General features: G+C 36.2%; 2 protein-coding genes across 2 annotated transcripts; both read left to right on the plus strand.

Annotated features, from left to right (window-relative positions):
- Positions 1 to 350: 350 nt before the first annotated feature.
- LOC141517103 (vomeronasal type-1 receptor 4-like) lies at positions 351 to 1,247 on the plus strand. Its single transcript, XM_074228020.1, has one exon. The coding sequence runs from the start codon at positions 351 to 353 to the stop codon at positions 1,245 to 1,247; it is 897 nt and encodes a 298-aa protein (XP_074084121.1).
- Positions 1,248 to 9,894: 8,647 nt separating this feature from the next.
- LOC141517104 (vomeronasal type-1 receptor 1-like) lies at positions 9,895 to 10,791 on the plus strand. The gene has a single exon (XM_074228021.1). The coding sequence runs from the start codon at positions 9,895 to 9,897 to the stop codon at positions 10,789 to 10,791; it is 897 nt and encodes a 298-aa protein (XP_074084122.1).
- Positions 10,792 to 12,447: the final 1,656 nt, after the last annotated feature.

The raw sequence follows: 12,447 nt of genomic DNA on the forward strand, positions 1-12,447 counted from the left end.
AAGCATGGTTCACCAAGGAACCCAGCATCACACAGCTAGTACGCATCTGATGCTGATTTTAAACACAGTTTTTTCCTGACAACAAAGCCAGCACCCTGTCCATTGTACCCCCAAGGGTCTTCAGTCTATGGAAAAATGAAATGATAAAAGCTTTTTCTATAAGAAGGGAATTTTTGAGGTCAATAGTAAGTTACTATTCATGCTCAAATCTATTGCTCCTAAGATGGAAGATCAGAAGGTCATGGTATTTCCATGGGTTAATCTAAACATGTAACATAAATAATGTCATGTGTTTTTTCATAGATGTCACAGAATTCGACAGCAAATCACCTTCACAAGAGACCTAAAGAATGTTAACTTTTGATGAAATTCTGGGGATAGTATACCTGCTACTAACTGTAGCTGGATTCTTAGGGAATTTTATCCTCCTCCTGCTAAGCAGCATTCAATTTCTCATTGCTCATAGAACAAGACCTAAAAACCTAATTATCCTCAATTTGGCCTTTTCCAATGTCATGGTGCTTGTTTTTAGGGGAATACCTACCACAACAAGACTTTGGAGAGTGAAATGTAGCCTAGACAAAACTGGGATTAAAATCATAACATACATGCAGATACTAACCCGGACCCTCTCCTTATGTAGCACCTGCCTCTTAAGTGTCTTCCAGGCCATCACTATTAGTCCAAGCAACTCCATATGGGCCCAATTCAAAATGAGAGCACGAAAGGACATCCTTCTCTTTTTTCTTTGTCTTTGGCTCTTCAGTTTACTATTCAATATAATTCTCTTTATGTACTATGCTGGTACAAACAACATAACAGATAGTAAATTTGGTTGCAATGCTGGGTATAGACTTCTAGATGTGTTTAATAAGAAACATGAGGAATTTGTAATCATAATAGATGTTCATAATATTTTATTTATGTTTCTCATGATCTTTTCTAGTGTCTATATGGTCTCAATCTTATATCAACACAAGAAGCATGTAAATCATATTCATAGAAATAGCCTTTCCACAAAAATATCCCCTGAAACCAGAGCTACCCAAGCTATCATGCTCATAGTGTGCATCTTTGTTTTGTTTAATATATTCAGTCCCATTTTTGATCTATGTATGTTTTACTTCAAATACACATATACTTGGATGATCCATTCCTCAACCCTGCTGTCTCTGTGGTATCCAACAGTTAGTTCTTTAATTCTCATCTGCATTGATAAACAGATCCCCAGGACAAGTGCTCATTGATAAATTGAAAACCTACTGAGTCTCCATTTTCCATAATACAGAGCCACAAAGACCTATAGAGACATAAATAATGAATTGTTTTCAGTTGGATGGGGCATTGAAGAATTTTTAAGTCAATCATCCTACAGATTTGTGAAATGGAGATACAAGATCAATGAATCATGAAGATATGTTTGATTTCTCAACTCTAATCTCCTCTCCATATTTGACAGTTGGATGAAAAGATCTAAATCATCTGAATTATACCTTAAGGAATGACTCTTCTCAGCTACGATTGGGAACATTCATAGACTTATCTGACATTAATTACTTTCTTTTGCAGCTTCTTTTTACTTCTCTCTTTGAAGTTTTGTTCTCCATATACCAAGTCAAAAAACACATGTGCTGGTCTTCTCTGATCTTCCTTGACTACATAGAACTTGCTCTGCAATTCTACTAATTTAATCTTCTGAATAAATTTGCCAACCAGATACTCTACTCAATGGACTCGTTCAATCCATCAGTGCAACAATCAGGGAAAATTTGGAGCTGTCTGCAATGAAGAATACCATCTGTATCCAGAGAAACCACTGTGGAGTTTGAAGAAAGACCAAGGACTATTACCTTTAATTTAGGAAAAATGCTGATATCTTATTGTCTGATCTTGCTATCTCTTGTACTTTATATTTCTTCCTTGGGGATATGATTTCTCTCTCTCATCACATTCTATTTGGATCAATTTATACCATGGAAACAGTGAAAAGACTGACAAATTGCCTTTTGGGGGTGTGGGGAGAGGGAAGTAAGATTAGGGGAAAAATTGTAAAACTCAAAATAAATAAAATATTTTTAAAAATTTTAAAAAGGAAAGATACTGTAGGAAGTTGTCTGAAATATTTAAGAAGAGAAATAGGGGAGAAGAAAAGTGCTTTTGTCAAACAAAAGTTATTTTTCAGAAAAATATTCAGCAATGGCCTCAGTCAGCAATGAAAGTTAGGACACAGGTTTACTCCCTGAAAAGGAATAAAAGGATTTGAAGAGTCACTGTTGTAAGTGAAATAGGAACTTCTTATAGTAAGAAGAGAAGTTTTTATTTTTTTTAACAAGCAGACTCAATTGTATCATTTGGACAAAAGATATGAGTTATATCACCAAGGGAGCACCTTAGTTAAGAGCCCAATCCACTAGTCTATTTATCTTTATTACCTTTCCCTGACAGTCATTTGACATGCCCTCCTTTCTTCTCTACTTTCATCCTGACAAGAAAATTTTTTGTTTTATTTTTTCTTTTCTCACCTGCTGCACTAGAGATTTCAAAATAATCAATTTTCTTTACATAAAGGCAAAAACACCTGGGGCAAAAGTTAACTTTCTCTTAAGAGAAGTCCCAGATACCCTAGGGAAACAATGTCATTCTCTAAAGATGATAAAATAATTATAGCTCTGATAAAAGGTGCAATCATAAGTGCAACCCTGGTCCTGCCCTGTAGGATACACATGCAGGGCCTTGCCTACCTATGGTCTTTCAATGACCAATAGCTTTTGCTTTACTTTGTGTTTTCCTGAAGGAAATCAGACTGGTAAGTAACTCTTAATAACAGAGATAGAGATAGATAGAAATGCAGTGTCTTTAATCCTCAGAGCCTAGCACAAGAATTTATTGGATGCTTACTGAATGAGTCAGTCTAAAAGTAAAGGTGTCAAATACGTATATACCTGTCACTTTGCTAAGTGAGAAATTTTTTGTATAAGTCTGGGGAGACAAAGAATGACAAAAAGTAATACATGGTCTCAAGAAGTTGTAAGTCTAATGGGATATTTAACAGGAAAAGTATGACTAGTACATAATATCATGAAGAAATTATTTAGCTTGTGAATAATTTGGAAAGAATTCATCCAGAATATGAGACTGGCTAAAATTGAGGAAGCAAGGAGAGCCAGGAGATCATGATAAAAAGATGATAACCCTGACAGAGCGAATTAAAGTCAAGAAAAACATAGTCCTTGATGTCAAGGGGAGTTTTTTTGTGTGTCTGTATGTGTGTGTGTGTGTGTGTGTATACTGTACTATACTATAGAGAACTATAGAGAACCTCAGTGTCATAAAATAGAAAAAAAATGATACATTCCCATAATAAACATTTCTATTATCTTAGTCTCAGTGTTTATGATTGGAAGAATTTTCCCATAAATGGAGAGGAAGATAATGCCCTGGTGACAATGAAAATATTCTGAACATAGGTTTAGTGAAATAAAATACAATTATTTTAGGGATAAGCCTGTAATGAAAGTTTACAAAGTAGAATATGCTTGCTCTGATGGTAAGCCAATGCTCTCTCACTTATTGACATGTTATTGATCCACACAATGAGAAACCATTAACTATTCAACCTTCATGCATTTTTTTTTACCATGGTTCATACTGAATCTGATAGCAAATCATCTTCCCAAAACAGTTATAGAATGGCATCTGAGAATGATATTCTGTAGATAGTATCCTATTACCTGACTGGAGTTTGAATTCTAGGAATGCATTTCTTTCTCATATTATACAATTCTTATTTAATGTTTAGTCAAAGAAAAATAAAGTTAACTATCATCAATTTGTCCTTTTTTCAGAGGAACATTGCATCATTTAGTGGAATCCTTACTACATGAGGGCTTTTGGGACATTTGTGAAATGCTTCCTAGAAGAGTTTGGAAAAAATTACGAATACCTTTATGAATAAGTTCTTTCTTATCTTTCTTAGACTTCATCTGGATATAGATCTAACAGTCCTCTGTAATGTATTTAGATCTTTTTTTCTTCCTCCACTTAATCTATTTCCTATACCATTACGTCTAAGCTTAAGTAAATGCTGGTGGTTTTTAGTAAAATTAGAATTAGTTTTATAGTATAATAGGGACCATTTGTTAATATAATTAACAGTACATTAGAATGCTGATATTCCAAAGAAAACTCTAATATGTACCTTTCTGGTTTTTCAATCAATTCCATGAATATAGTGAAATTAAATTTCAGAATAAGTTCAAAATGCTTTTCATTTATTATCAATGATTCTCCTTAACGACTGATGATTATAATGATTCTCATAATATTCTTTCTGATACTTGTGCATAACTTGAATGTTTTTGATAGCCTCCCGATCATAAATTCTTTGATGGCTACTCAAAGAACAATCCATGTTCTTTTGTATGTGTAACATTTCTCCCTAAACATTAGACACCAATTTTTTACATATATATATATATATATATATATATATATATATATATACATATATATATATAAAGCTTTTATCCTTTCACTATTTATGTATAAATGCAAGAACTAATAAAAAGGACAGAGTCGAAAAAGGAAAAAACAGTGAAAGAGAGACATACAGATACAGAGGGAAAGGAGAGGAGTGGATTTTAAAATGAAGAGCACTGAATGAGGAGCTCAAAAGAATGGGAATTTAAGCAGTTATCTGTAACTTTGAAGGGAATAGCTTCAATTATATGATATCAAAAGATAAATTTCAAAGAGGCAGGGCAACGAGGTGGCATAGTGGATAAAGCACCGACCTTGTAGTCAGGAGTACCTGGGTTCAAATCTGGTTTCTGACACTTAATAATTACCTAGTTATGGGGCGCTGGGCAATCCACTTAACCCCAATTGCCTTGCAAAAACCTAAAAATAAATTTCGAAGAGGAAATTGCTATGTAAGTAGACTGGTTTTTTTGTCTTAAATTTGACTGAAAGGACGAAAACTGATAGAAGACAAGAGGTTGAAGGGGAGAACTGGGAAATAGATTAAGCATGCATTTAGAAGGGCCTTCATTGGTGAAGAGGAGAAATTTTTTGTATAAGATTGTAGAAGAGGTGATAATGTCAAGTATTTCAAGATGAAGGGAAGCAAGAAAGGGGAATTAAAATAATGTTAGTGAGTGAGAGTATGATATAGATCTATTCTCAGAGAAAGTTAAAATCATACAACTAAAAGAAGAAAGTGTTAATCTTTTGAAGAAAATAAAAGGGGGGGAGGCATAGCCAAAATGACAGCATGAAGGCCATATTTCCTGGGAACTCTGACCCTCCCAAACCCCAAAGAAAAAAAGGATGGTTCTAGCCAAAAGTTAGAGGGGCGGAAACCACAGAAAGGCTGACTGATACATTTTCACGGTCCAAGATAACTTAGAAGTTCCACAGGAAAGATGTTTCACCAAGACCAGGGGTTTGGGAAAAAAATTCTTGGTGCAGCCCAGCCCAATGCAGCCCAGCACAGCCCGGAGATCACGAGCAACAGCTTAAAGAGGCAGTGAGAGAACTCTGCTCCACCATAATGAAAGTGGAGTGAGGGAAGGCAGCAGAATCTGCAGCGAGAATTGGGAGAAAGCAGCCTGCACCTCCAGAGATGGTAAGGGAAGTCTACAGAGATTTCTTTGCTCTCCCTGGGGTAATACTCTACTGTTTGCCTACACTCAGATATTGCAGTTTGGGCTTCCATACTAAATAACCAAGCTGGATGTCTCCTTATAGCCCAGGATAGAGTGTAGTGCTGGTCATCTACATATCAAAGCACAGGCTAGAGAGCATAAGAACTTGGAGGAATAAAGCTCCCAGTGGGGTGTCCCCCCCAAAAAAAAACCTCCAAAGCCTTGGGAGTGCTGTAAATTGGTCTTGGAATGAGGAAATGAGTAAACAAGAGAAAAAGAAGAATCTGACCATAGAAAATTACTTCAGTCCCATGGAAGAATAAAACATATCCTCAGATGATGACAAAATTGAAGCTTCCATATCTAACACCTCCAAGAGGAATGGAAAATGGGCTCAGACTATCGATAAGCTCAAAAAAGACTTTGAAAAGCAATTAAGGGAGATGGAGGAAAAATTGGGAGGAGAAATGAGAGCAATGCAGAAAAATGATGAATACCAAATCAAAAGCTTGGTGAATTATATACAAAAAAATATTGAAGAAAATAATAGGTTAAAAACCAATGTAGGGATAATGGAAAAAAGCAATACAAAAGGCAAATGAGGAAAAGAATGCCTTAAAAAACAGAACTGGTCAGCTAGAAAAGGAGATAAAAAATTCTCTGAAGAAAATAACTCCTTCAAATGCAAAATGGAACTAAAGCAAGCTGATGACTTTGCAAGAAATCAGGAAGAAATAAAACTCTTCCAAAAAAGCCAAAAAGTAGAAGAAAATGTGAACTATTTCATTGGAAAAACAATCGACCTTAAACACAGATCCAGAAGAAGTAATTTAAAAATTATTAGGCTATCTGAAAGCCACAACCAGGAGAAGAGCCTAGACTTCATTTTCCAAGACATAACAAAGTAAAATTTCCCTGAGATCCTAGAAGCTGAGGGTAAAAATAGAAATTGAGAGAATTTACTGGTCAACCCTTGAAGGAAATCCCAAAAGAAAAACTTCCAGGAATAGCGTAGCCAAATTCCAAAACTCCCAAATCAAAGAGAAAATTCTAAAAGCTGCCAGAAGCAAGCAATTCAGCTACTGAGGCTCCATAGTCAGGATTACACAGGATCTAGCAGCATCTATATTAAGGGCTTGTAGGGATTGGAACATGATATTCTGGAAGGCAAATATCTTGGTTTACAACTGAGAATCAACTACCAAGCAAAACTGAACAGCCTCTTTCAGGGGAAAAGATGGAATTTCAATGAAACAGGGGACTTTTGAACTTCTATTGAGACAAACCAGAGCTGAACAGAAAGTTTGATCTCCAAGTATAGGCCTCAAATGAACCATAGAGGGAGTGGAAGAAAGGGACTAACTATGAAGAACTTGTTGGTGTTGAACTGTTTATATTCCTGCAAGGGGAAGAAAATACTGATAACTCATATGAACATTCTCATTTATGAAAGCTGTTAGAAGGAGCATATATAAATAGATACGACATAGGAAGGAGCAGAATATAATGGTATGATGTGGTAAAGGAATGGAGTCAATGGGTGATGGGGGAAAGTACTGGGAAGAAGGAAAAGGAGATGATGAAGAAGCTGAGAAATGTCACATAAGAGCCAAGAAAAAGTTTTTACAATGGAGTAGAGGGGAGAAGGTGAGGGGGGATTAGTGAGCCTACATTCTCATCAGAAATGGCTCAGGGAAGAAATGGCATACACACTTAATAGGGTGAGGAAATCTGTCTTGCCTTGCCCTGGAGAAGGATGGGAAGAAAGTGACAGGCTGGGGACAATGGAGGAAGGGAAGGGGGGAGAATAGGTGATAGTAGAGAGGGAAGATCGAGGGAGAGGATACTCAGATTCAACACACTTTTGGAAAGGGTCAGAATGAAAGGAGAGAGAGAATAAGAAATGAGAGCGGGGAGAATGGAGATACAGCTAGTAATAGTAACTGTGGGGAAAATATTAAAGCAACATCTCTGGTGGACTTATGATATAGAAAGAAAATCACCCCAGAGACAGAGCCATTGAAATCTGAACACAGACTGAAATACAATTTCTCTCTCTCTCTCTCTCTCTCTCTCTCTCTCTCTCCCTCTCTCTCTCTCTCCCTCTCTCTCTCTCTCTCTCTCTCTCTCACTCTCTCTCTCTCTCTCTTTCTCTTTCTCTCTCTTTTCTTGAAGTTTCTCATCTTCTTGTGGGGAGAGGGCTTTATGTTTATTCTTATGATAATCATATAACATTCAATTTACATCAATGTATGGCATGGAAGCAATGTAGAGACTGTCAGAAAGCCTTCAGGGGGAGGAAGGGAAGAGGGGAAAAATTATAGAATTCAGAGCCTTGCAAAGAATGATGGGTACATATTACTATTGTATATAATTGGAAAACAAAATGTTAAATAAAAAAAGGAAAAAAAGAAAAGAAAAGAAAGAAAAGAAGGAAAAGAAAAGAGAAAAGAGAAAAGAAAAGAAAAGAAAAGAAAAGAAAAGAAAAGAAAAGGTTCATAAATGTGCTGTTGTACCTCTCAGTCATTTAGCTTTGATGACTTTTTACTTAGCCTTCTTATTTTAAATAGAAGGTGTTTTATTTGGGATGGCACTATGAAGGGGGTTACTGGGAAGGAGAAGAAAAACATCAATGAAATTCATTCTATAATTTTCTAAGGAGGGAATGGAGGGAGATAAAAAATATGGAACTCAAAAGCTTATATAAAGGTGAATACTGAAAACTTTTTTTACTTATAATTAAAAAATAAAATTGCTTTCAAAATAGATATAGAATGTGAACTAAAATGATTAGTAGCAACAAATAAGGGTTATATGGAAAGAAAAGACATGAAAATGTTTGCAGATAGCAAGAAATGAGCCTGTACATAAAAAGTGACTGAAGATATATAGAAGGACTGAAATTTGCAGTTAAGAGCTGAATATTATGAATAACTCTTCAGAAGATAGAGTCAAGGATTTATAATAACATCTATTTCTTCTTTAGAATGGAAAATGGCAAAATATATAGTAGATGGAATGATTTGAAATGAGTCACACAGGAGAAGTGTGTTGCAGAACAGTTCAGGTGAGTTTGGGTGAAAGGTCAGTTATAACTGAAAGCCCAAGCTAAAGTGACTCTTGAGCTGAAGGTTCTCCATGTAACTCTGATGTGATAACATACCTGCATCATCCATGATCTCACTTCTTGACCTATTGACCTAGTTACAGACTGCTAGGTTATATCCTGCACAAATTTCAGAAATGTCATTGTTTTATCTCATATAATATTTTTGTGATTTTCTGCTATAAAGATCTGTCTGATACTATGACTAAATGGCTCTGTTAGTTATCCTGTTAGCACCCCAACTGTGTGTGTGTGTGCATGCGTGTGTGTGTGTGTGTGTGTGTGTGTGTGCATTTCATTCTTCTCTTGAGCCAACCTAACCCCACTGCTGATCAGGGTGGGCCCTATTATTAGTGGAAACCTTCAATGAGTGACCTGAACTATTCAGTCAGTGAGTTATGTAGCAATGTTCTGACCTTGTTGCAATGTGCCTTCCCAGCAAGATAAGTTACACAATTTTCTAAAGAATTTATTCTGGAAAATTTCCAGTATAACTCTTCAGCAACATGGGAAGAGGAGCAAAATGGAGGTTTTAGTAGGCACTGAGGGACAAATAAGCATAGGATAGAAAAATTCATGATAAAGTAGAGATTAGTTAGTTGAAAAAAGAGGACTGAGGAAGAAAAATAGAAGCATTTAGCTATTGCAATGATGAAGGACCGAGAAATAAAGGAAGATGACATGACTTAAAGTCACTTTGAGGAAGAAAAGCCTCAAAAGTCTTCTTTTCCTCAATTAGTAGATTTCTTAATAAAGATGTTGGAATAGTTGATCATTTGCTTTTCCAACTCATTTTTAGGTGAAGAACCTGAAGCAAACATTGTTTTCAGAGGATCCAGATTCACAGTGCGAGTAATTGTCTGATGCTACATATGAAAAATGGTCTTCCTGACAACATGGTCTTCACACTGTCTATTGTTCCACTTCAGGCCTTCCTGTCTTGAAAAGATAGACTGATAAAAAGAATTTCATCAAAGAAAAGAATTTGGGGTTCAATAGTAAGTCAGTACTCAATGTCTGAGAAATGTTATTGCTCCTCAAATTGGAGGTCAAGTCTATAGATCTAATAAACATTATGTCAAGTGACTTTCTATAGTTCACACAAACTTTACCAACAAATCGTCTCCACAAGACTTCACAAGAATGCTAACTTTTGATGAAATTCTGGGGGTAGTTTACCTACAAATAACTGTCATTGGATTCTTAGGGAATTGTATCCTCCTCTTCCTCAATAGCATTCATTTATTCAATGCTCAAAGAAAAAGAATAAAAAATTTAATTATAATCACTTTGGCCTTTTCCAATGCAATGATGCTTCTCTTTAGGGGAATATCTACTACAACAAGGCTTTGGAAGGTGAAATGTCTCCTGGATGTGATTGGGATTAGAATTATAACATCCATGCAGATACTAACCCGGAGTGTCTCCTTGTGTAGCACCAGCTTCTTGAGTGCCTACCAAGCCATAACTATTTGTCCCAACAATTCCATATGGGCAAAGTTCAAAAGAAGGTCTCCAAAGGACTTCTTCCTATGCATTCTTCTTTGCTGGTTCTCCTTTCTACTATTAGATGTGACTCTAGTTATGTATTCTGTTGGTGACAACAACAAAACAATTAGCAAATATGGTTGCAACTATGGTTATTTCTCTCTAGACGTGAATCATAATAATCAGCTGAAATTTATAATAATAATAGATGTTTATGATGCTTTGTTTGTGTTTCTCATGATCTTTTCTAGTGGCTATATGGTCTCGATCCTACTTAGACATAAGAAGCATGTAAATCATATTCATAGTAAGAGTCTCTCCACAAAAATATCTCCTGAAATTAAAGCTACGCAAGTGATTGTACTCCTAGTTAGCATTTTTGTTTTGTTTAATGCCTTCTATCCCATTTTTGATTTCTGTGTGTTCTATTTTAAATATGGACACACTTGGATGATACATTCCTCAGTCATTCTTTCTCTCTGTTACCCATCACTCAGTCCTTTTATTTTGATCAGCATTGATATGCAGATTTCGAGGTTTTGTGTTCATTGACTAATTGAAAAACTACTGAGTATCCATTCCCTCATAATGTAAATCCACACAGAAGAGTTATAGAGGCATAGAGACTGAAAGGTTTTTAGCTGGATAAAATGTGGAAGAACTAAGTCGATCAATCAATTGCTTTCTGAAAGGGAGGTATCAAATGAATGAATCATGAAGAAATATATGTTTTTCTCACTTCTTTACTCCTCTCCATTTTTCACAGAAGTACGAAAACATCCAAAACATCTGAATGTAATGTAAAATATAATGACTTTTTGAGACTAGGATTGAGGAAACTTCCCTAGGCTGGTTGCTAAAAATCGTTTTCTTTCATTATTTTTTTCCACTTTTAAGACATCTCCAAAATGCCACTTCTGGAAACACATGTGCTAGTTTTCCTTGATCTTCTCTAATTCAATTTAGCTTTTCTTTAATCCTAAGGTATTCAATTTCCTAAAAACTTTTGCCAAACAGAAACTCACTCTTGCTCAGATATGATAAGGATCATCAACTTTCTGTTATAACTCTTATTATTTATTTATAAATGCATCAATAGATTGGTGAAATTCCCTTCATAATGTTTTATGGTGTTCATTGGTTTTTCAAAAATTGAATTAATAGTAAGAACTAATAAAATATAATTTCATGGAAAATTGAGCAAAAAACAGAATAGAGGCTATCCCAAATGTTTCTCTGTAAATAGGCTGTTTAAACACACAATAAGATTATAATTGCTATGATTCTTGGATATCAATTTAAAGGTATTTTAAAAAGAATGGAATAGAATTAGGTTGAAAAGAGGGGAAATAGTACAAATGGAGAAGAGATAGCATGGAAGCTAATAAAAATTTGGTAATTATACCTGTGTGTTGTGGCTTGCTTTACCTTGGGGCCCACAGTGAGGACCTCCCTCCCAGAGGGGAGCTTAGAATAAGGAGTCAAGCCAGCACTGCCTTATGCCTCCAGCTCAATTTTATTACTGCTTAGCTATTACATATATACTGTTAGGTCATCAGGGTAGAACAAAGAATAATGAGGGAATGGGGGTATACACAAGTGGGTAACATGCAGCATCTTGCGTTACAGGATAAGGGGGTACATTAGGGGGGAGTTGGTAAAACACAGCTGTGTTTTGTGCCCTTGGTTTGTGGGATGGAATGTCCAGCTCCCAAGGACTCCAGCACACCTTATCTCTCAGGGCGGTGTACCAGCTCCTGAGACTGTCGAGGTGGCAGTTTACTTGGAAATGATTTGTCATGGCTGTTAGAATAGCCTGTGTTCCCACATCTCTCCCTTGTTTTTCATTAAAGGCCGGAGGGACCTGGATAGTTATAATAAACACCACGAAATAATAATAAACATAATAAAACCAAAAACACACAGGAGCTTTCACGCGGGTTCCAAGGGATCTGGGGAGACCTGAAGCAGGGGGAGTGTCCAGTGCCAGGGAGAAAAGGGCAGGGAAGGGTGTGTGGGGTTTGATCCTCATAGCAGAAGAGTCAAAGGCAAAAAGGTCCCCTTGGAATGAACGGGTTAGGGGGATCCAGTACAGATGTGCAGTTAAAAGTGAAACCAATGGAATTGGAAATGTTAAAACTCCCTGGAAATGGTGTGGCTGCTTGTTCTTCTGGTGAGAGTGTGGGGAGACCCACAGTTCCATGACTG

Source organism: Macrotis lagotis, chromosome 3 (genome assembly GCF_037893015.1).
Source record: "Macrotis lagotis isolate mMagLag1 chromosome 3, bilby.v1.9.chrom.fasta, whole genome shotgun sequence".
NCBI classification, from domain to species: Eukaryota; Metazoa; Chordata; class Mammalia; order Peramelemorphia; family Peramelidae; genus Macrotis; species Macrotis lagotis.